The following is a 22,457-nucleotide window of genomic DNA, read 5'->3' as shown; positions in this document are numbered from 1 at the left end:
TATAGTGTGCCCAAGCAGTGTGGTTGCAATGGGGCAGCATAAGGTCCCAACTGTTATTGCCATAGTTGCCAAAAAAAATTAAAAAGTAGTTTTCTTATTTTTCAATTTTCTGAAAATCTAGAAGGCTTAGAAACATTCTGTGTCAATAAGTTAAAAGAGCTGAAGTCAATTTTTATCATTTTTCAGTATAAGCAAATGAAATTTGTGGACATGGTTTTTTTTGTACTTTTTTTGTGATTACTTTTAAACTATTGCCGCTAGACTAACAATTTTTTTTTAGGATACAAGCTTGTTATAATCTTAATTTCCATTTTCTTGAAAACGTTCGGGACGACCGTTACAATTGAAAAAATATACCTATATTACTTTGACTGAAGTATACTATTTGGCGGACATTTCAAGGAACAAAACAACTTATGTTACTTAAGCCGTTTTGCAAAATTGGTTTGGTTGGAACATAAAAACACATGTTAAACATGTTAAGTAAATAAAATCGAATTTCACTTATGTCGACATAAGCTATTTTAACTTACTACTACATATATAATATTCAGCGTTTGATAGGAAATCAATTGAGACAGTTTTTTGTATCAATTAATTTTTCAGTGCGTTTTTTTAAACCTTTTTTTACATTAAATTCTTAATTATTTTGTGACCTTTCTTTATTAAAATATTGTGTTCTTTTTCGTCGGCTACAGGTCTGATTTGAATATATATTTTTATCGAGAACTAGGTAAATAAAATAAACGACTGGGGTCGCACGTACTTGCTCTTATGCTTAAAGTTACTCTAATGTTAAAGCTTTTTATTCAAGAAAATTAAGAAAATTTAAAATTTGATATTTTCAAGAAATAAAAAAAAAATAAAATCTGTTTTTATAATTAATTAAATACCGTTTTAAATGACCTTTCACAAAAAACTAAGTATGCTTGTTTACTTCTTGTATAAAAAGGAATTTTTAGAAAAAATTTTTCGAAAATCGTTAGAGCCGTTTTTTAAAAAAATAATTTTTTATATATAAAAATTTTCTAACATTTTTCAAAAAAAAAAGTTGGTATTCCATTTTGAAGAAATAATTTATTTACGCATAAAAACGAAATTTCAAAATTTTTCATAAACCCGTTTTCAAAATATTGATTTTTCAAAAAAAAATTTTGAAATATTTTTTAAAAATCTAAAAATTAGTTTTTTGAAAACTTTCTAAAATTTTAATATCACCTTCATCTAAACGCTATTGTATAAAAATTTTCGTTGAAATCGGGGTGGTCTTGAACGAGATATTCATAAATCAAAAAAACCGTTCTATGACAGGTACCGTTAATAAAGGTAAAAAAAATATTTTTTTTATTTTGAAAGTTGGCTCTTATGTGTAATACTACACTCAAAAATTTTAATCAAAATCGTTAGAGCCGTTTTTGAAAAAAATTACCTTTTCTATTTCCGTTATATGGCAGGTACCGTTAGTTTTGGTCCTAAAAAAAAAATTTTAATTTGAACTCTAGCGAATCACCCAAAACTGTTAACTACCAAGTTTGAACAAAATCACTCGAATAGTTTAGGCTGTAGCTCGAGGTACATACAGACAGACAGACAGACAGACAGACAGGCAGACAGACAGACAGACAGACAGACGGACGGACAGACAGACAGAATTGCCGGACCCACTTTTTTGGCATTCTCCATCATCGTAATGTCATGTAAAATTGTTATCTCGAGTTCGATTTTTTTTACGATATAGTACCTATATCGCAAGTAAAAATATACATATATTCAAATCAGACCTGTAGCCGACGAAAAAGAACACAATACTTTTTTTACATTTATCAAAATAAAGATAAACTCTTATGCGCTCACAATAAATTATTATTAATTGACACAGAAAACCAATGTTTCAAAAAGTTAAATTGAAAATTGGTTTTCATTTTTCAATAGAAAAAATATCTGAAAACTGTTTTCTCAGGTTTCCCACTTCAGTTCTTGCAAATAAATACATTTTGACAACAAGTTCATTAATAATCTATAAATATATGTACGTATCAATATTTGCAGCGATGTAAGAATGATGTTTCTTTAGGTATACATATCTATTTGACAGTTTGTACACAAAGCTTTACTGCGTTACTTTACTCAAAAAAAATAAAATTTTATTTATAAATCATAAAAAAAAACTATCTTTTTTTGGAAATAATAAATAACATCGCATAAAATAAATCATAGAAAAATTTATTTCAATTAAATATTTTTACTGCGTCACCTATTTATTAACATAAAAACTTCAATTTCCTAAAAAATTGAGAAAAAAGTAAAAAACAAAATTTTTCATACTAGGGTTTGAACTTTGAAGCTTCAACCTGATGGTGGTAAATTATAACGCTTAAGCTAACATATTTTTAAGCAATCATTAGCCGAAACATTATAAGAAATACTTTAAAAAATCTGATAGCAAAATGTAACGCTGGAGTAATCTTAGTACCAGAATAGTATCTTACATATACCTAAACAATTTTTTTTCATTAGTTGACGCAGTTGTTAGTATCTAATTATATCGTAAATATGAACTTGGTTGAAGAGCAAACAGCAAAAAGGTTATCGTTTTCAAAACTGTAAACATAAAAACTTTGTGTTATTACAAATTTCGTCTATTTCGTCTAGCTATTTATCTCACCATGTGGTTTTGCAGTTATGATGGGCACCAACTTTGAAAATGGAAGTTGTACGGAAAGCACTTTGAACGCTAAAAAACTTGGTATAAAACGTGATTTGAAGTCAAAATTTTGCCAGGGTTAAAATAAATTTTTTAAAATAGCTTATGCTTTCAAAATTTTGCTTTTCTGGTTTCTACTTTACATAATCCTGTTTTTAAAAATAAAAATCAAACAAAAATTAAGTAAGCACGCCAGTAAAAAGAATATATCGTCGCTGTAGTTCTAATACCTCGTAACCCAGAAAAGTCTATTTTTCAGGAGAGCCAAAAAACTAAGTATGAAACGTATGAGAATCAATACAAATGATCTGGTTTTGATTAAGCGTAGCTCTGACAATATCGATGCTATTCAAACAGGGTTTTTTCTATGACATCCGGATTTTTTTCAACAATATAATTGCATCATTAGTCCAAAATCGCCTTTTTGTGGGTTACGAGGTATTAGAACTACAGCGACGATATGTATTTATATTAATCGACAAAAGAAAAAAGTTAAAAAAAAAAACCGTATTAGTCCGTTTTCAAAAAATTGATTTTTTTTTTATTAATCCTTAACTTGCCCAACATTTTTTGTATATAAAAAGAAAAATACATCAAAAATCGCAATAACGTTGGCTATCCAGCAGCGGGTATAGAAAAACTATTCAAAAACTAGGCGTTATAATTTGAATTGCATTGCTGATTGCTCGCTCAGATGTTAAATGTCGGAATCTTTAATTTAACAAACAGTTGAATTAAAAATTTCAGAATTAAATTGATTTTAAAAATATTACCGAAGCGTTATTAACACGAATCCTTTTAAATAAAATTGTATTGGCTCTTCTATGGCTCCATTTTGAATGACACTGAATGAGTTTGACAGTTATTTAATCAAATATAAAATTTAATTAAATTGAAAATGACATGTTACGTAAGATTGTCAGAATTCTTTAAAAAATATGTTTTTAACATCTACATTAGGGTGGGTCAAAAAAATCGAAATTTTTTTTTTTGATTTGGTACTCCGAAAAATCGATTGCTAGACCCCTCTAGAATATACACACCAAATATGAGCTCTTTATATTAATGGGAAGGTCCTCCGCTTTGCAATTTTCCATTTTTACATCAAGCTTCTACTAAAAAAAAATATTTTTTTTATTAATTGACTTTTTAGCAAATTTCTTTTCAGATTCTTGTAGGAAATTGAACGCTCTACAAAAAAGGCCTTATACACTTTTTTCGTTTATCTAACCGTTGAATAGATATTTGAGGTAAACAAATCGAGAAAATCTTTAAAAATTCGTTTTTTGGTCTTAATTTTGTAACAAACTGAAAAATTATAATCATCAAACGCGCAAGACATATTCTTGTTGGAAATTGACTGCTCCACAAAAAAGGTCTCGTTAACTTTTTTCATTAATCTAACCATTCTAAAGATATTCGAGGTCAAAGTTAAAAAAAATTATAAAAACATTTTATATTTTAAAAAATTTTCCAGTTCACTGAAAATTCATTGTTTTCAATTTAACAAGACGTATTCTTGTAGGGGCTTAAACGTTCTACAAAAAATTCCTTGGCATCAAATTGATTGCTTTAACCGTTTAGAAGATATTCGTATCCAAATCGCAATGCATACGGGTCATAAGAAAACTATTGAAATCAGTGAGCATTGGTTTGGATACGAATATCTTCTAAACGGTTAAAGCAATCAATTTGATGCCAAGGAATTTTTTGTAGAACGTTTAAGCCCCTACAAGAATATTTCTTGCTAATTTGAAAATAATGAAGTTTCAGTGAATTGGAATTTTTATAAAAATATAAAAAGTTTTTATATTTTTTTTAACTTTGACCTCTAATATCTTTAGAATGGTTAGATTAATGAAAAAAGTTAACAAGACCTTTTTTGTGGAGCAGTCAATTTCCAACAAGAATATGTCTTGCGCGTTTGATGATTATAATTTTTCAGTTTGTTACAAAATTAAGACCAAAAAACGAATTTTTAAAGATTTTCTCGATTTGTTTACCTCAAATATCTATTCAACGGTTAGATAAACGAAAAAAGTGTATAAGGCCTTTTTTGTAGAGCGTTCAATTTCCTACAAGAATCTGAAAAGAAATTTGCTAAAAAGTCAATTAATAAAAAAAATATTTTTTTTTAGTAGAAGCTTGATGTAAAAATGGAAAATTGCAAAGCGGAGGACCTTCCCATTAATATAAAGAGCTCATATTTGGTGTGTATATTCTAGAGGGGTCTAGCAATCGATTTTTCGGAGTACCAAATCAAAAAAAAGAATTTCGATTTTTTTGACCCACCCTAATCTACATATTTCGTAATTCATACAAAATCAAAAAATTTATGTATGATTTAATTTGATTGAATTCTATATCAATCATATTTTTAATACAGGACAATATAATTATAAACTATATTAAATTTGAATTCTCAAAACAAACAAACAAAAAAAAAATTACCAAAATAACATGTAAAACAACATCAATATGTTATTTCCTGCCTGTCTTTTTGCGTGTGATAACATCACCCAACAGATTAACATGTTATTTCCATCAATGCACCATTTCATCCATCCCAAATTGAATGTCCAAACATAATCAATGTCCAACTAGCTACTACCGAACCATTTGATTGACTCTCCGACTGACAAACAACATTTGTAATCCACCAGGAATAACATAAACACACACATATTTCGTCCCAAAAAGCCAGGAAGGACCCACAGAGCTAGACCATTATAATACGCGCTCAATACCTTACCACCACCCACCACCATCAACCATAGTCGATTTTATATTCTAAACAACAAACAAACAAGCCAATCTAGCCGCAATGACATGACTCACTCACCCTTGCAAAATTATTATAGCCTCCCCTAAAAATATGCTTTCAAACTTCTGGTTGACAAAAAAAAAAAAAAATATAAAATAAAATATTATTACGTCAATGATGTATAAAACTATTAGCCAAAGCCAAATGTCAGACCATAAAACCTGTCAGACGGCTGTCGCCCATATGGTGATTTGCTGCCACACACAGTAGCCACCATATAAAGTCAGCAGCGGGCCAACTAGAAAAAAAATATCAATTTTATTTGTCCACCTCTCTCCCAAGCCTAAAAATTATATGAACATCAAACAAGGATACGATATCACAAAAAAAAAAAAGTCCTGTCTCTCGATGTTGTTCTCTAAGTGCCACCCCCTTGTGGCCGAATGTTAGTGAACATCGTACCGCCATTAATCAATTACACCGCGTGCTCCCCTGAGAGGCGCAATTGCATCCCAGGATCAGAGATTTTTTTTCGTCCTTTCTTCCTGTACACTATAGTAATCACTAGGGTAGCCCTGGTGCTTTTAGATACCGTTGTTTGGTTTTGGTTCGTTGTATATTCAATAATTTATGAGCTTAATATCCTTCAGATCCTTGGGTGCGTTTTCTATATGGCAGTCCCTCATGTAAAGTCACCCGGTTTCTGACCAACATGACTACCATTTCTACTTCGACATCGACACTGACGATGATGTAGAGATGTTGATCCTGAATTCACAAATAGAAAAAGCAAAAAAAAAAAAAAATTAAAGGTGTGTGACATTGCAAAATCCACGCAGGTTTTTACCTAGGGGACTACCGAAAAAAAATTCCACAAAAATCAAATATTCCCCCTTCCCACTATTTTATGAACTAAGAAGGTTTATTGAAAAAAAATCTATTTTTAGCTAAGAGAAAGCAACTATGACCATCTCTACTACTATTACCACCGACCGGAAAACTGTGGTAGTACACCCTTCATCCAACTATACCTTAAGCCACCCCAGATTTTGTGTGCATTGAAAATCTCTCTGGAGGATGTCAGAAACATAAAACAAAATTAGGTTATGATTTATAAGTTCGGAGTTTGCCGACCATGCAGACCATGCATTGGTTTTTCAAAACTCCATATTCCAGCACAAGTTGCAGTATTGTCATCTAAGGCTGGTGTTTTCCGGTTTTGGGTTTTTTTTTTCACTTTCTCTCCAGAGAAGGTAAGGTATTGGTTGCGTGAGAAATCATTTTGGGATTTCTCTAATAAATTGTACACTTAATTCTGCTAACATTCCGTCAAATTATGGAGTTGCATGCAAAAAATTGAAAAAAAAAAACAATATTCAATAAATACAATAATTTGAGAAAATTATTCAAAGTGTTTAGTAACTTAAATTAAGATTCAAATTTTTGAAAACCGAAATCCCATACTCAAAATCCAGAAAGTCCAAAGTCCAGAGAACTCGAAATGCAAAGATAAAGCAACATTTTCCAATATTGCTTATTGAATATGGGCCAATTTTTCAGTTCGAAGTTAAAGTTGACTCTGTAAGAATAAAGAATTATGTATTAAAATCTATGTATTAACTATTAAAAAAGTTTATATATTTTGGTTTACCGAAGAAAAAAAAGGTATACCCAGTTTAATTGAAAACTGTAATTCTTCACTATTTGATGTTTTGATTTAATATTTACTTTAAGGGCCAATTTTTCAATAGTCAGATAAACCTCAGATAGAGCTTGTTCCTAGGAATAAAAGTTTTTTTTATATTGACATTTGGCAGTTTTTATTCTTCTGATAGTCTAACTGACGATTGAAAAATCAGGGCTAAAACATATATAATCCAGTCAAATAAGGGTTTAACCTCGGAATGAATGTTAATAGAAATTTTTTTGCTCAATATCTTCCTTTTGCCATTCTATAACATATCTTAAAAGTCTAGAAAAATCTCATGTCCGCTTGTCGCGATTTCAAGGTCAAATAGCGAAATGGAGATTTTCAAAATTAGCAAAAATAGGCTATGGTATTATAATACACATATGATACATGATTTCAAGGTATTTTAGTTATACCTGTTTTTCATCTTTCAAAATATATTATTATAACAGTTGCTAACTTACTACCGAAAAACCCTTAAAAGTAATGGTAGCGGAATCATATTTTGCATGAGGGTTTTCATATCCATTATCATTAAGAATCAAAACAATGCAATGCAAAAAAACATTTATATCTATGACAAAATGGTATTTTTTGAGAAAAGGGGAAATTTTGGGATGTGCACTAAAAAACATCCTGGTACAATCTTGGAATTAGTGCTAATAGGCTAATTTTTTTGTTTCTATCTTTGTTTGGATATTCTATAACTTATGTCAAAAATCTAAAAAAAATCTCATTTCCGCAAGTTCTAATTTTCCAGGTTAAACTAAGTTAGGTGCCGATTTAAAGAAAATAATAAGAAAACTTTAGATTCTTATATGTATACCAACATAACCCATATCATTTCAAGGTATTTTTTAACGCTAATTCCAACAAAACCCACAAACCAACAATATGACCATCCCTGAAAAGTAATGTACCTTATTCATGTTGATCTGACACAAATATCTGAAGAGTAGTTTTTCAATTTTTTCAAATCTGCACCTTATCTTCAAACCAAGAAAACTAGGACTTGCGGACATGAGATTTTTTTAGATTTTTTAAGGGTAGTTAAAGAATATCCAAACAAAGATTAAAATGAAAAAATTAGCCTATTAGCACTTATTTCTAAGATGAACAAGAATCTTCTTTAGTGCATATCCTAAAATTTGGCCTTCCATCAAAAAAAAAGAGTGTGTGTACACATGTACACTCGACTGAAGTTATACTTCTCATTCAGTATACATATATAAATGAATTTCATTTGATTTTTTTAATTTCTATTATTAAATTAATTAATCCACACTTCGTTTTTTAACGAAAGTAAATGATTGCGCATAAAATGTGCGATATGGTAATTTTATGAGAATTGTGTGTGCTTCAGCACTAATAGTAGCAATATGGAACTTGCAGGGTTGCTACAAAGCTCAAAAGTGAGCTGAGCTCAGCTCGTAGCTCAGCTCAAATTTTGAGCTAGCTCACTTTTGAGATATGTACCATAGCTCAGCTCATTTGAGCTGAGCTGAAAGTGAGCTGAGCTGATGGTTGAGCTGAGCTGTTGGGTGAGCTAAGGTAAAGTGAGCTGAGCTGAGCTGTGATGGGTGAGAGGATACATTGATTTTTATTTGGAAAGTATAATGAAATATGAAGATATTTTAAACTTTTATATAACACCATAGCTTAAGATGTTTGGTTCTAGTTATTAATGGAATTATTTTAACACATAGATATTTTTATAAATAAGACAGATAATTTTTCGTGATCTTTTCTCTTGGTGTTTTTGATAGTAAATATATTTCTATTTTTTTTATTAAAATATTTCTTTTTTTATCATAAAAAAAAATTCCGGTACAATCCGGTTTTTCGACTTTTTTCAAAATTCCGAGAAAATCGCGTTTGAAAGTTGGGGTAAATTTTTTTTTCGAAAAATCCCCGAATCTTTAAACGCCCCTGGAAGCTAAACCACTTTAGAGCAATTTTTGGGAGTGATGCCAAATGATAGCTTGTGTCATGGGCCTACGCTTTGCACATTATCAGATTTTTAAAAAATCGCCTTCCATGTTAAACCACCACATCATGCCTTTTTTTCAGAATCGCGCCTATTTTTTTTTACTTTTAAGTTCTCCCGGTTTGAGAACGCGTGGACCTACAGGAATGGGAGTTGTACCCAAATGTAGGTTAGAGTCCCCGCTATCTTTTGGCATCAAAAATTTTATTTTCATTTTCTTCAAAATTCCGCGATATAGGCGTTGGAACGCTTTGATCTAGAGACAGGGGAGTGGTGCCATATGAAAGCTTATATTCTCAGCTACCCGATAGTGGTATAATCCGGTTTTTCGATTTTTTTCAAAATTCCGAGAAAATCGCGTTTGAAAGTTGGGGTAAAATTTTTTTTCGAAAAATCCCCGAATCTTTGAATGCTCCTGGAAGCTAAACCGCTTGAGAGCAATTTTTGGAAGTGATACCCAATGATAGCTTGTGTCATGGGCCTACGCTTTGCACATTCTCAAATTTTTAAAAAATCATCTTCCATGTTAAACCGCCACATCATACCTATTTTTTCAGAATCGGGCTTAACTTTTTTTTTACCTTTAAGTTCACCCGGTTTGAGAACGCGTGCACCTACAGGGATGGGAGTTGTACCCAAATGTAGGTTAGAGTCCTCGCTACCTTTTGGCATCAAAAAATTTTTTTTCATTTTTATCAAAATTCCGAGATATAGGCGTTGGAAGTTGGGGCGCTCACTTTCAGCTCAGCTCACTTTCAGCTCAGCTCAAATGAGCTAAGCTATGGTACCTAGCTCAAATTTGAGCTGAGCTGTGAGCTGAGCTGAAATGTGAGCTTTTTGCAACCCTAGCAACTTGCCACATGGAAATTACCACATGCAACTTGCCACACGCAACTTGCCACATGCAACTTGCCACACGCAACTTGCCACATACAACTTGCCACATGCAACTTGCCACATGCAACTTGCCACACGCAACTTGCCACATACAACTTGCCACATGCAACTTGCCACATGAAACATGTAACTTGCAACGTGTTGTGTGTTTTATGTTTGCCGTACTGCGGCGTACTGCATTTTTAAATACTAAAGTACTGCCTACTCTAAAGGTGAAACGACAGCCCTGCTACCCAGGGTGATCGCGTCATAATCCCTTTGACATTCTTGTCAAAAAGTAAATTTTCATACCCACCCTCCCATAAGAAGTATAACTTCAAAAATACCATTATTTCGTAGGTATATATATTTTTTGTAATGGATTGTTTTGATTTTTAATAATGATGGATTCTAAAATCTTCATGCAAAATTTGGTTCATCTACCATAATTTTTAAGGGTTTTTCGGCAGTAAGTTTGCAACTGTTATAATAATATGAGTTGACAGATGAAAAACAGGTATAACTTTTTCCAGAGACGTCAGATTGTCTTGATTTTAGATTTTTTGGAATCAGCATTAAAAAATACTTTGAAATCATGTATCATATGTGTATATAATACCATAGCCTATTTTTGCTAATTTTGAAAATCTCCATTTCGCGATTTGACCTTGAAATCGCGACAAGCGGACATGAGATTTTTCTAGACTTTTGAGATATGTTATAGAATGGCAAAAGGAAGATACTGAGCAAAAAAAATTTCTACTAACATTCATTCCGAGATTTACCCCTTTTTTCTCCTTATTTTACTGTATTACCACCTTTTGGAGCAAAAAACACAAAAGTCGCTACTGTGCGTCCTACAACAATTGATCCACCACTTCCTTGTTTGCCAGTACCTGTCTTCCTTTTCTAGTTCTTTTCTTATTTTTCTTCAAATTTCGCCAAGTCCATTTGAGCAGTACATCTTGCTTTACCTTCATAGGAGTCATGAATATGGCAAATGTTTAAAAAATCCAAATACAGAATTTCTATGATAATGTAACATTGTTACTTGATTTCAATTGATTATTTACCGATGGAAAATATACGCGAATCATTGTTTTTTTTTTTTTTTTTTGACTTATTACAGAATTAACTAACAAAATTATTTTATCTTATTAACTCTCTATATTCTTGGTTTCTATCCCAAATGTAACGTTATTAACAATTGTTATTAATATGGCCCGTGCCATGATTTTTTTTTGCAATACAAAACACCTTTTAACCATGACACATCCGTGAAGCCAGAACTGCGACCTCAAAATTTTGAACCAAACTTCTCTAATTCGTTTGTCCATGTTTGTCCACAAAAAATTTTCGTTGTCCACCCTTGAAAAAAATTTATGAGCAAATTCTTTTTTTTTTTTTTGTATAGGATGGATGAAAAATTAAAAATTCAAATTTTGAGATAGACGTATAAAACCAACTGTCCACCTCGAATTCTATAAACATACCAAATATTATCGTTTTTCCACCCCCCGTTTAGGAGTAATTCCAAAAACAAATTTTGCACTGAAAAATTGAAATTCCCTTAAAATCCCCAAAAATCTTTTTTTTTCCAAAATTCTAACTGCTGTCGTTTGTCCACCTCGAGTTCTTTTACCAAAAATCATCGTTTGTCCACACTCTGTTTAGGAGATAATGCAAAAAAAATTTTTTATAGCAACTCTCAAAAAAATACGCATACACCACAGTGTACCAACTGAAAATTACAAAAAATTACTTTTTTTTAAAAAATTCAAAGTCCCCTAAAATCCCCAAAATTTACTTTATTTCAAAAACTCAAATTTCTATGGGGGATTTTAAAGGACTTTGAATTTTTCAGTGCAAATTTTTGGTTTTTGAATATCTCCTAAACGTAGGGTGTTTGTATCCATAACAAACGATTGCCGTTTGAATTTTTGAAAAAAAAACTGTGTAATTTTCAGTATGTATACTGTGGTGTATGCGTATTTTTTTGTGATTTGCTATAAAAAAAATCTTTTTAGAATATCTCCTAAACAGAGGACAAACGACAGCAGTTTGAATTTTTAAAAAAAATTGATTTTTGGGGAAATTAAGAAAATTTCAGTTTTTCAGTGCAAAATTTGTTTTTTGAATTGCCTTATTTTCAAAAAAAAAACATCCTTAAACCTTAAATATTTTAATATTTTTATAGACCAATCAGATTCTTAGTTTTTGTTGTAAATGAGACATTTTTAGCTCTTTTCATTGAGATATCATTTTTTTCACAGTTTTTGTGGTTCTAATTCAGAATTTGAACTTTTCTTATTAAAAAAAAACACCCTTTCACTTAAGATAATTTTGAATTCTCTTAAGATTCCTAGTTTGTATAACAAACTCAATCTTTGTCAAAAAAAAAAACTGGAAAGACCATAGAAATATTTCATTCAATACCTATTACCTTCCATTTCTACTGAACGCTTTTCCAGAAATTTACTAAATTTCGAAATTTTCTTTTCCCATACAACATGTGACATACTATGAAAATAGTTAAAAAATAGTTAAAAATGACTATTTTTTTTTTCTGTAATATAGTGAATATCATGGATTTGGATTTATTTTTGACATTTGACAGTCTTACATCCAGATGTATTTTTTAAACTAGTGAATAATTATGGCTGTTAAAAACAAAATTTCAAACAATTTCAAAAATTATATTTAAAAAAAAAAATCCAAAAATATATTTTTCAAAAATCTTACATAATTGTAGGTACGATAATAAAAACGATTTTGGATTGAAGTGTTGATTAAAATGGGTTTAAAGCCAGAAAAAATGAAGAAAAAATAGTATTTTGTTTTACTTCGAAAGTTAGACCTTGTTTGCCACAGTACCTACATACAAAAATATAAATCAAAATCGTTAGAGCCGTTTTTTTTTTAAGAAAACTAAGTTAATTTTGGTGAAAAAAATTCTTTTGGAGATCTTATAAAACATAAAACTACCTAATTTGAAGAATAGCCTACTTCTCTATCTTCTATTATTACTTTATAATAATAATAAATAATTAATAAATTATTATTAAAAAACCATTTTAGAAAATGATTCCAAACCTTTTAAATATGATTCAAGACTGCAAGGTTTACATAATTGTATGGCATTAAATTAAAATTAATCACATTTTTAACTCATGTAACCTTCTAAACCATCTCAGCATTTCCGTACGACATATTCAATAAGCTTTTTCAGCTAAAAAATTAAAATCCAAAGTCCAACCTTTTATTTTCAATGTTTTTTAATTCAAACTTTATGTTTGGAGTGCAAGTGAGTTATTCAGGTTTTTGTAACTCTCCCAGGATATTCTGTTTCTAGTGTCTATCTGTGTCGTATCCTTGTATATAGTATTTTGCAGGTTTGAGTATTATTTGGTCACAATGTTATAATGAATTCATACAAAAAAAAGGACATTTCGAATAGGAAAATTCTAGGAAAAGTGAAAATCTAAAATATAATTTGTGTGTGTGTGGGTTTTGTGTGTTTGAATGTTGCAAAAAAAAAAATTAAATTCATTTTAAAGTTTACCATTTTTCCGAATAACGAATGTGCGTTGATGGTAAACAACAAGAATCTCGCACCATTCTACTCGTACAACAAAAAAACTGTGCGAAATCGAGCGAGGACGAGGCCTTGAAAGCAAAAGTTTTTCATCGAATCACTTTTGTAACTTTACTCAATCAACGCAGGATGCAACCTTTTTTGCAATTAACAGCCCCTAGATGCGTAGATTGCTCAAAGGATTCGAAATGTTTTCGTTGTTTTTTTTTTTCATCGTCCTTTTTCCAACAAAAGGTCTCGATTCAGTCAGTATACATTTTCTGCTCCAATTATTTTTTTGAAAATGTTGCTTTTGCATTATTTCTCTGTTTTTTTTTTTTTCTTTTTTTGTATTGCTTAACAAAAAAAAAAAAAACTGAGTGAATATGGAAATGAATGAATGGACGAACTTAAAAATTATTAAAAAAAAAAAAACCTTATGGCTTGCAGGCAGCAGAGAAGTTCGGTTTCAATTTCTCAAGTATTCATGACTGTGTAATGCAGTTGCAGCTTGCGGAGCAATCATCAGCAATTGAAAAACCCTTCAAACCAGATGTATGTATCGTGGTTAGAGAGAGAGATGTAGTTAGGATGACTCCTGAATGTTTTGTTGGTCTCTGCAGATATAAGGGGGGTTGTGATTAATTGGAGACTGTATAAGGAGAGTATAGTGTAGGCCCACTATGATGGCCCAGGTTTACACCTGGACACAAGATGGTCCTCTTGAATACAACATGGAAATGGAAATAAATAGATGTCTCTGTTACAGGAATTGTGGCATTCGAATTGTGGTTAAGTGGCAAACTTGAAAGGGTCATTTCCCTTTACCTTTTGCCGATATAGAATATTCAGCTGAAGTGTGGTAGTGGTTTTCGAAATGACGTCGTCAAGTGGCTGTTGCACTTTGTGTAATACAAATTTCCGAGAATGTTGAATGATACAACTAGTGTGTATGTATGTTAGATAACGATGATGCATAGGTTTAGTATATGGTTTTCAAAAAGATGTTTCAATTGGTCTGACCAAATGGCCATATTACATTGCACACAAACATGATAGCCAAGTCGGTTAAGCATCTGTTCTAATTAACGAGTAGGTTGCATATTGATTTCAAGTAGGATTCGATACCAAAAGGTATTAATATTGAAATGAGTCAGGTAATTATGGATACTTATTTATGAATTTCAATTTTGTCTATAAAAATGAGTGGTAGAATTTTTTGTGGTGAATATAAGTATTTATGCCTTGAAACTGTTAAAGGCTTTTTTTTTGCGAAATTGCAACAAAAAATTGATCTTACGAATAGAGCTCAAAGAGAGATTTCTTTTAGATGACTCACTTGATGGATTTGTAGGAATTTTTTTTTTAAATGCGTTATTCGAAAATCTTAGAAAAAATAGAATTGTAATTTAAGTCGCAAATAGAGCTTAAAAAGACCTTTCTTTTGATGTCACACTCGATGGATTTGGGGGAAATTTTGTAAAATGCTTTTTTTTGGCAAGAGGTTAACCTTGGATTTTTTCGAAAATCTTAGAAAAAATAGAATTGTAATTTAAGTCACAAATACAGCTTAAAAAGACCTTTCTTTTGATGTCACACTCGATGGATTTGGGGGAAATTTTGTAAAATGCGTTTTTTTTTGGCAAGAGGTTAACCTTGGATTTTTTCGAAAATCTTAGAAAAAATAGAATTGTAATTTAAGTCACAAATAGAGCTTAAAAAGACATTTCTTTTGATGTCACACTCGATGGATTTGGGGGAAATTTTGTAAAATGCGTTTTTTTTTTTTGGCAAGAGGTTAACCTTGGATTTTTTTGAAAATCTTAGAAAAAATAGAATTGTAATTTAAGTCACAAATAGAGCTAAAAACACCTTTCTTTTGATGTCACACTCGATGGATTTGGGGGAAATTTTGTAAAATGCGTTTTTTTCGGCAAAAGGTTAACCATGGATTTTTTCGAAAATCTTAGAAAAAATTGAACTGTAATTTAAGTCACAAATAGAACTTAAAAAGACCTTTCTTTTGATGTCACACTCGATGAATTTGGGGGAAATTTTGTAAAAGCGTTTTTTTTTTTTGGCAAGAGGTTAACCTTGGATTTTTTTGAAAATCTTAGAAAAAATAGAATTGTAATTTAAGTCACAAATAGAGCTAAAAAAGCCCTTTCTTTTGATGTCACACTCGATAGATTTGGGGGAAATTTTGTAAAATGCGTTATTTTTGGCCAGAGGTTAACCTTGGATTTTTTCAAAAATCTTAGAAAAATAGAATAATTGTAATTTAAGTCACAAATAGAGCTTAAAAAGACCTTTCTTTTGATGTCACACTCGATGGATTTGGGGGAAATTTTGTAAAATGCGTTCTTTTTGGCCAGAGGTTAACCTTGGATTTCTTCAAATATCTTAGAAAAATAGAATAATTGTAATTTAAGCAACAAATAGAGCTTAAAAAGACCTTTCTTTTGGTGTCACACTCGATGGATTTGGGGGAAATTTTGTTAAATGCGTTCTTTTTGGCAAGAGGTTAACCTTGGATTTATTCGAAAATCTTAGAAAAAATAGAATAATTGTAATTTAAGTAACAAATAGAGCTTAAAAAGACCTTTCTTTTGTTGTCACACTCGATGGATTTGGGGGAAATTTTGTAAAATGCGTTCTTTTTGGAAAGAGGTTAACCTTGGATTTTTTCGAAAATCTTAGAAAAAATAGAATTGTAATTTAAGTCACAAATAGAGCTTAAAAAGACCTTTCTTTTGGTGTCACACTCGATGGATTTGGGGGAAATTTTGTAAAATGCGTTCTTTTTGGCAAGAGGTTAACCTTGGATTTTTTCGAAAATCTTAGAAAAAATAGAATTGTAATTTAAGTCACAAATAGAGCTTAAAAAGACCTTTCTTTTGATGTCACACTCGATTGATTTGGGGGAAATTTTGTAAAATGCGTTTTTTTTTGGCAAGAGGTTAACCTTGGATTTTTTCGAAAATCTTAGAAAAAATAGAATTGTAATTTAAGTCACAAATAGAGCTTAAAAAGACATTTCTTTTGATGTCACACTCGATGGATTTGGGGGAAATTTTGTAAAATGCGTTTTTTTTTTTTGGCAAGAGGTTAACCTTGGATTTTTTTGAAAATCTTAGAAAAAATAGAATTGTAATTTAAGTCACAAATAGAGCTAAAAACACCTTTCTTTTGATGTCACACTCGATGGATTTGGGGGAAATTTTGTAAAATGCGTTTTTTTTCGGCAAAAGGTTAACCATGGATTTTTTCGAAAATCTTAGAAAAAATTGAACTGTAATTTAAGTCACAAATAGAACTTAAAAAGACCTTTCTTCTGATGTCGCACTCGATGGATTTGGGGGAAATTTTGTAAAAGCGTTTTTTTTTGGCAAGGGGTTAACCTTGGATTTTCAAGTGGATTTTTTCGAAAATCTTAAAAAAAAAAAAACTGTAATCTAAGTAACAAATAGAGCTTAAAAAGACCTTTCTTTTGATGTCACACTCGATGGATTTGGGGGAGATTTTGTAAAATCCGTTCTTTTTGGCAAGAGGTTAACCTTGGATTTTTTCGAAAATCTTAGAAAAAATAGAATTGTAATTTAAGTCACAAATAGAGCTAAAAACACCTTTCTTTTGATGTCACACTCAATGGATTTGGGGGAAATTTTGTAAAATGCGTTCTTTTTGGCAAGAGGTTAACCTTGGATTTTTTCGAAAATCTTAGAAAAAATAGAATTGTACTTTAAGTCACAAATAGAGCTAAAAAGACCTTTCTTTTAATGTCACACTCGATGGATTTGGGGGAAATTTTGTAAAATGCGTTCTTTTTGGCAAGAGGTTAACCTTGGATTTTTTTGAAAATCTTAGAAAAAATAGAATTGTAATTTAAGTCACAAATAGAGCTAAAAAAGCCCTTTCTATTGATGTCACACTCGATAGAGCTTAAAAAGACCTTTCTTTTGTTGTCACACTCGATGGATTTGGGGGAAATTTTGTAAAATGCGTTCTTTTTGGCAAGAGGTTAACCTTGGATTTTTTTGAAAATCTTAGAAAAAATAGAATTGTAATTTAAGTCACAAATAGAGCTAAAAAAGCCCTTTCTTTTGATGTCACACTCGATAGAGCTTAAAAAGACCTTTCTTTTGTTGTCACACTCGATGGATTTGGGGGAAATTTTGTAAAATGCGTTCTTTTTGGCAAGAGGTTAACCTTGGATTTTTTCGAAAATCTTAGAAAAAATAGAATTGTAATTTAAGTCACAAATAGAACTTAAAAAGACCTTTCTTTTGATGTCACACTCGATGAATTTGGGGGAAATTTTGTAAAAGCGTTTTTTTTGGCAAGGGGTTAACCTTGGATTTTTTCGAAAATCTTAGAAAAAATAGAATTGTAATTTAAGTCACAAATAGAGCATAAAAAGACCTTTCTTTTGATGTCACACTCGATGGATTTGGGGGAAATTTTGTAAAATGTCTCACTCGATGGATTTGGGGGATATTTTGTAAAATGCGTTCTTTTTGGCAAGAGGTTAACCTTGGATTTTTTCGAAAATCTTAGAAAAAATAGAATTGTAATTTAAGTCACAAATAAAGATTAAAAAGACCTTTCTTTTGATGTCACACACGATGGATTTGGAGGAAATTTTGTAAAATGCGTTCTTTTTGGCAAGAGGTTAACCTTGGATTTTTTCGAAAATCTTAGAAAAAATAGAATTGTACTTTAAGTCACAAATAGAGCTAAAAAGACCTTTCTTTTGATGTCACACTCGATGGATTTGGGGGAAATTTTGTAAAATGCGTTCTTTTTGGCAAGAGGTTAACCTTGGATTTTTCGAAAATCTTAGAAAAAATAGAATTGTAATTTAAGTCACAAATAGAGCTTAAAAAGACCTTTCTTTTGATGTCACACTCGATGGATTTGGGGGAAATTTTGTAAAATGCGTTCTTTTTGGCAAGAGGTTAACCTTGGATTTTTTCGAAAATCTTAGAAAAAAATAGAATTGTAATTTAAGTCACAAATAGAGCATAAAAAGACCTTTCTTTTGATGTCACACTCGATGGATTTGGGGGAAATTTTGTAAAATGCGTTTTTTTTTTTGGCAAGAGGTTAACCTTGGATTTTTTCGAAAATCTTAGAAAAAATAGAATTGTAATTTAAGTCACAAATAGAGCTTAAAAAGACATTTCTTTTGATGTCACACTCGATGGATTTGGGGGAAATTTTGTAAAATGCGTTTTTTTCGGCAAAAGGTTAACCATGGATTTTTTCGAAAATCTTAGAAAAAATTGAACTGTAATTTAAGTCACAAATAGAACTTAAAGAGACCTTTCTTTTGATGTCACACTCGATGAATTTGGGGGAAATTTTGTAAAAGCGTTTTTTTTTTTTGGCAAGAGGTTAACCTTGGATTTTTTGAAAATCTTAGACAAAATAGAATTGTAATTTAAGTCACAAATAGAGCTTAAAAAGACATTTCTTTTGATGTCACACTCGATGGATTTGGGGGAAATTTTGTAAAATGCGTTTTTTTCGGCAAAAGGTTAACCATGGATTTTTTCGAAAATCTTAGAAAAAATTGAACTGTAATTTAAGTCACAAATAGAACTTAAAGAGACCTTTCTTTTGATGTCACACTCGATGAATTTGGGGGAAATTTTGTAAAAGCGTTTTTTTTTTTGGCAAGAGGTTAACCTTGGATTTTTTCGAAAACCTTAGAAAAAAATAGAATTGTAATTTAAGTCACAAATAGAGCTTAAAAAGACCTTTCTTTTGATGTCACACTCGATGCATTTTTGGGAAATTTTGTAAAATGCGTTCTTTTTGGCAAGAGGTTAACCTTGGATTTTTTCGAAAATCTTAGAAAAAAATAGAATTGTAATTTAAGTCACAAATAGAGCTTAAAAAGACCTTTCTTTTGATGTCACACTCGATGCATTTGGGGGAAATTTTGTAAAATGCGTTTTTTTTTTGGCAAGAGGTTAACCTTGGATTTTTTCGAAAATCTTAGAAAAATTAGAATTGTACTTTAAGTCACAAATAGAGCTAAAAAGACCTTTCTTTTGATGTCACACTCGATGGATTTGGGGGAAATTTTGTAAAATGCCTTTTTTTTGGCAAGAGGTTAACCTTGAATTTTTTCGAAAATGTTAGATAAAATAGAATTGTAATTTAAGTCACAAATAGAGCTTAAAAAGATAATAATAGTATTGTAAGTTCAGTCATGAATACATATTTTTTTTTTTTTTGAAATTGAAATAATATCAAGCAATTTTTATTTGCATCAGATCCTATAAACAGAATTCAACTTAAACGTTTTGCAAAACTTGGCAAACTCCAACAGAGTACTTGTCATGTTGAATTGTGGTGGCAGCTGAGCAAAGACCATGGATCATCAAACTTGAGAAACTAGTCCAGCTGAAACCATGTTCGGCAACATCCTTAATGAACTCTTTCAAAGTGTGTGAGTTCTAAAAGAAAAACAAAAATAAAAAAATATCACTGACTAACTTCACCAAAATTTATCAATACCTACCACAGCCTTCTTGACAAGATCCCTGAATTTCGGATCACTGACCAAATTCAAAACCTTTGTCATTTTGGGATTATTCTTAGCCAATTTCTTAAGTCCATCAGTAATTTTTCCCCATGGAATATGTTCGAAAACATTCTCAATTGCACTACCAACTGATCGTGGTTGGGCTACAAGTTGATCATCATCAGCTGATGACAATTCTTCGTCATTAATTGCGGATAAGGCTTCTGGAAGGATATCCAACATTTCTTGAATGTCATTTGGAGATACATTTTCTTCGATGTAGCTGACAACATCATCGAATTCTGGAACAGATCTGATGTCCTTGGATTGGCTAATTTTTACGTTGGATGGTAATGGACGAAGGCCAAGGTGGGGATGATATCTTGGACTTGGTTGGTAGTCCGATTGAACTGCAGCAGAAATTGCAACTGCTGAAAGCAACAATACTACAAGAGTGGAGCGCATTTTTAGTGATAGAGTAGGTCTTAACTGATCTAAACAAAAACTAGTACTTTTGACAATAAGTCGTGGGGCTTATATACTTAATACCTTTTAAGTGGTTAGAAGGTTTGAAGATTTTTTTATAAGTGAAAAAATATCAACAACATTTGTACTTGAAACCTGATGGTTCTTTAAATTCAATGGTGGTTGCTTATCTTCATGGTATTTAAAGATACAGAGTTTTGATTTTTAATTTTTTTTTTTTTAAGTGTAATTTTTTTTAATTTGCACTAAATTTGTTTCGCTAACTTCAATAATTTTCAACATTGGTTATAAATTCGTACACCCGCACCCTCCTGAAATATGCTATCAAAGTAAATAAGGAATTTATGCTATAGGTACAATTCAATATAAGGGATAATGTTGGACAATGTGTCTCGAGAGTCCACTCAAAAAAGCACTTTGCCGTGTTTAATTAAATTCTTTCACACAATATTGCTGCGTATATCAGGTTGTTTTTTATGTCAACATTGTTGAGGTTTGAAGTTGTATTTAAAAAAAAATAATGTGTATAATAAAGTGTGGATTTTAACACGTTTCAAAGATAAGCGCTTAATAAAATTGTGATAAGACAATTTTTTTTTGTTCATTGATTAAAAAAAAAATTATACATTGAGTAATAACTTGCTCAGTTTTTATAATTGTAAATAAATTAAAACACAAAAGAGTTAATGATATAGGTATTAGGGGTTATTCCTATAGAAAAAGATTATTTTGTAAAAGTGTTTTTAAATATTTATTGTTGAAAAAGCTTCACAAATTTCATCTCAATTTCATACGAATCAACAGTTCTATAAAAAAAAACTATTTCTTCTATAAAAACGAAGCTTTTATAGAAACAAATTAATTCAGGCAGCGCAAAAAACACTTGTGTGCAAAATTTATCTTTTTTTTTTGTCCTACAGATAATTTTTTGAAATTATGAAAGATTTGATATGAGTAGTTTGTAGGAAATAACCCTTTTGAAATCGGTTTACTTAGTACAAAAATAAAACTAATATTCGTATTAAGCTCACATTTGGAGGACTTATTTTTCATAACATGGTCTATCATATGACAAAAATTTGTTTAAATTAATTAAAGTTTACACACATGTTAAAATACTAATTGACAAAAACAGCAAAAATATTGAAATCTTGCAGTTTTTAGTAAATTTGTAACGAAGCGTCACACTTTCCTTTCCACCGCAAACCAATTTAATTAAAGCTGTATGGAAACCAACCATCCCTGACTATAAACCCGAAACCAAATTAATAAAACGTCCCGGACTATGCCATCAACAGCAACAAAAAGAAATCAAATTAATTAAAACTATTTGGCAACCGCCCATCCCGGACTATAACCGATACCGAAACAACTGAACGTCCCAGATTATGCCATCAATAGCAACAACACAAACACGACAACATACATTTTTTTTTATATTTAAAACTATTATTATTATTAATTTAACATCAATTTTACCGTTTAATTTTATATAGTTCCCACTTGCTTTGTGTAAAAATATTACTAAGTAGATGTAAGAATTTCCGAATAAACCAGAGATCTTTTGAATCTACTTGTAGTAGACGATTTCTCCCTCAATACACCTATTTAAGCCATAATAGATATACCGTATTGTTGTAAATTTTTGAATGTTGGCAAATTTCCGTTTTGACGTTAGCTAGGTAGTTTTAGCGTCTCTTTCCGAGTCCCCCTTCTCATTTTGAGTTAAGGGCATTACTTCCGACCGTTAGGTATAATTCCCGTCTCTATCTGAAGCCACCATCTCATTTGGAATTTGGTCATAATTCCCGAAGACACCATCTCATTTGGAGTTTGGTCAT

General features: G+C 30.9%; 1 protein-coding gene across 1 annotated transcript; it reads right to left on the bottom strand.

Annotated features, from left to right (window-relative positions):
• Positions 1-19,801: 19,801 nt before the first annotated feature.
• LOC129905569 (uncharacterized) lies at positions 19,802-20,649 on the bottom strand. Its single transcript, XM_055981067.1, has 2 exons — positions 20,128-20,649; positions 19,802-20,062 (listed from the first exon to the last, which is right to left on the bottom strand). The coding sequence occupies exons 1-2, from the start codon at positions 20,593-20,595 to the stop codon at positions 19,901-19,903; spliced, it is 630 nt and encodes a 209-aa protein (XP_055837042.1). The 5' UTR covers positions 20,596-20,649; the 3' UTR covers positions 19,802-19,900.
• Between the last annotated feature and the right edge of the window lie 1,808 nt (positions 20,650-22,457).

The sequence above is a fragment of the Episyrphus balteatus genome, chromosome 1 (genome assembly GCF_945859705.1).
Source record: "Episyrphus balteatus chromosome 1, idEpiBalt1.1, whole genome shotgun sequence".
NCBI lineage: Eukaryota > Metazoa > Arthropoda > Insecta > Diptera > Syrphidae > Episyrphus > Episyrphus balteatus.
The sequence above is the reverse complement of the archived record's forward strand: the minus strand, read 5'-3'. Positions and strand labels throughout refer to the sequence as shown.

What these genes read in the sequence shown, in the direction of transcription:
- LOC129905569 (XM_055981067.1), bottom strand. Translation starts at nt 20,595, where the DNA reads ATGCGCTCCACTCTTGTAGTATTGTTGCTTTCAGCAGTTGCAATTTCT. An exon ending in ATCTTGTCAAGAAGGCTGTG is followed by an intron (nt 20,063 to 20,127) that starts GTAGGTATTGAT and finishes TTTTTCTTTTAG; the next exon opens with AACTCACACACTTTGAAAGA.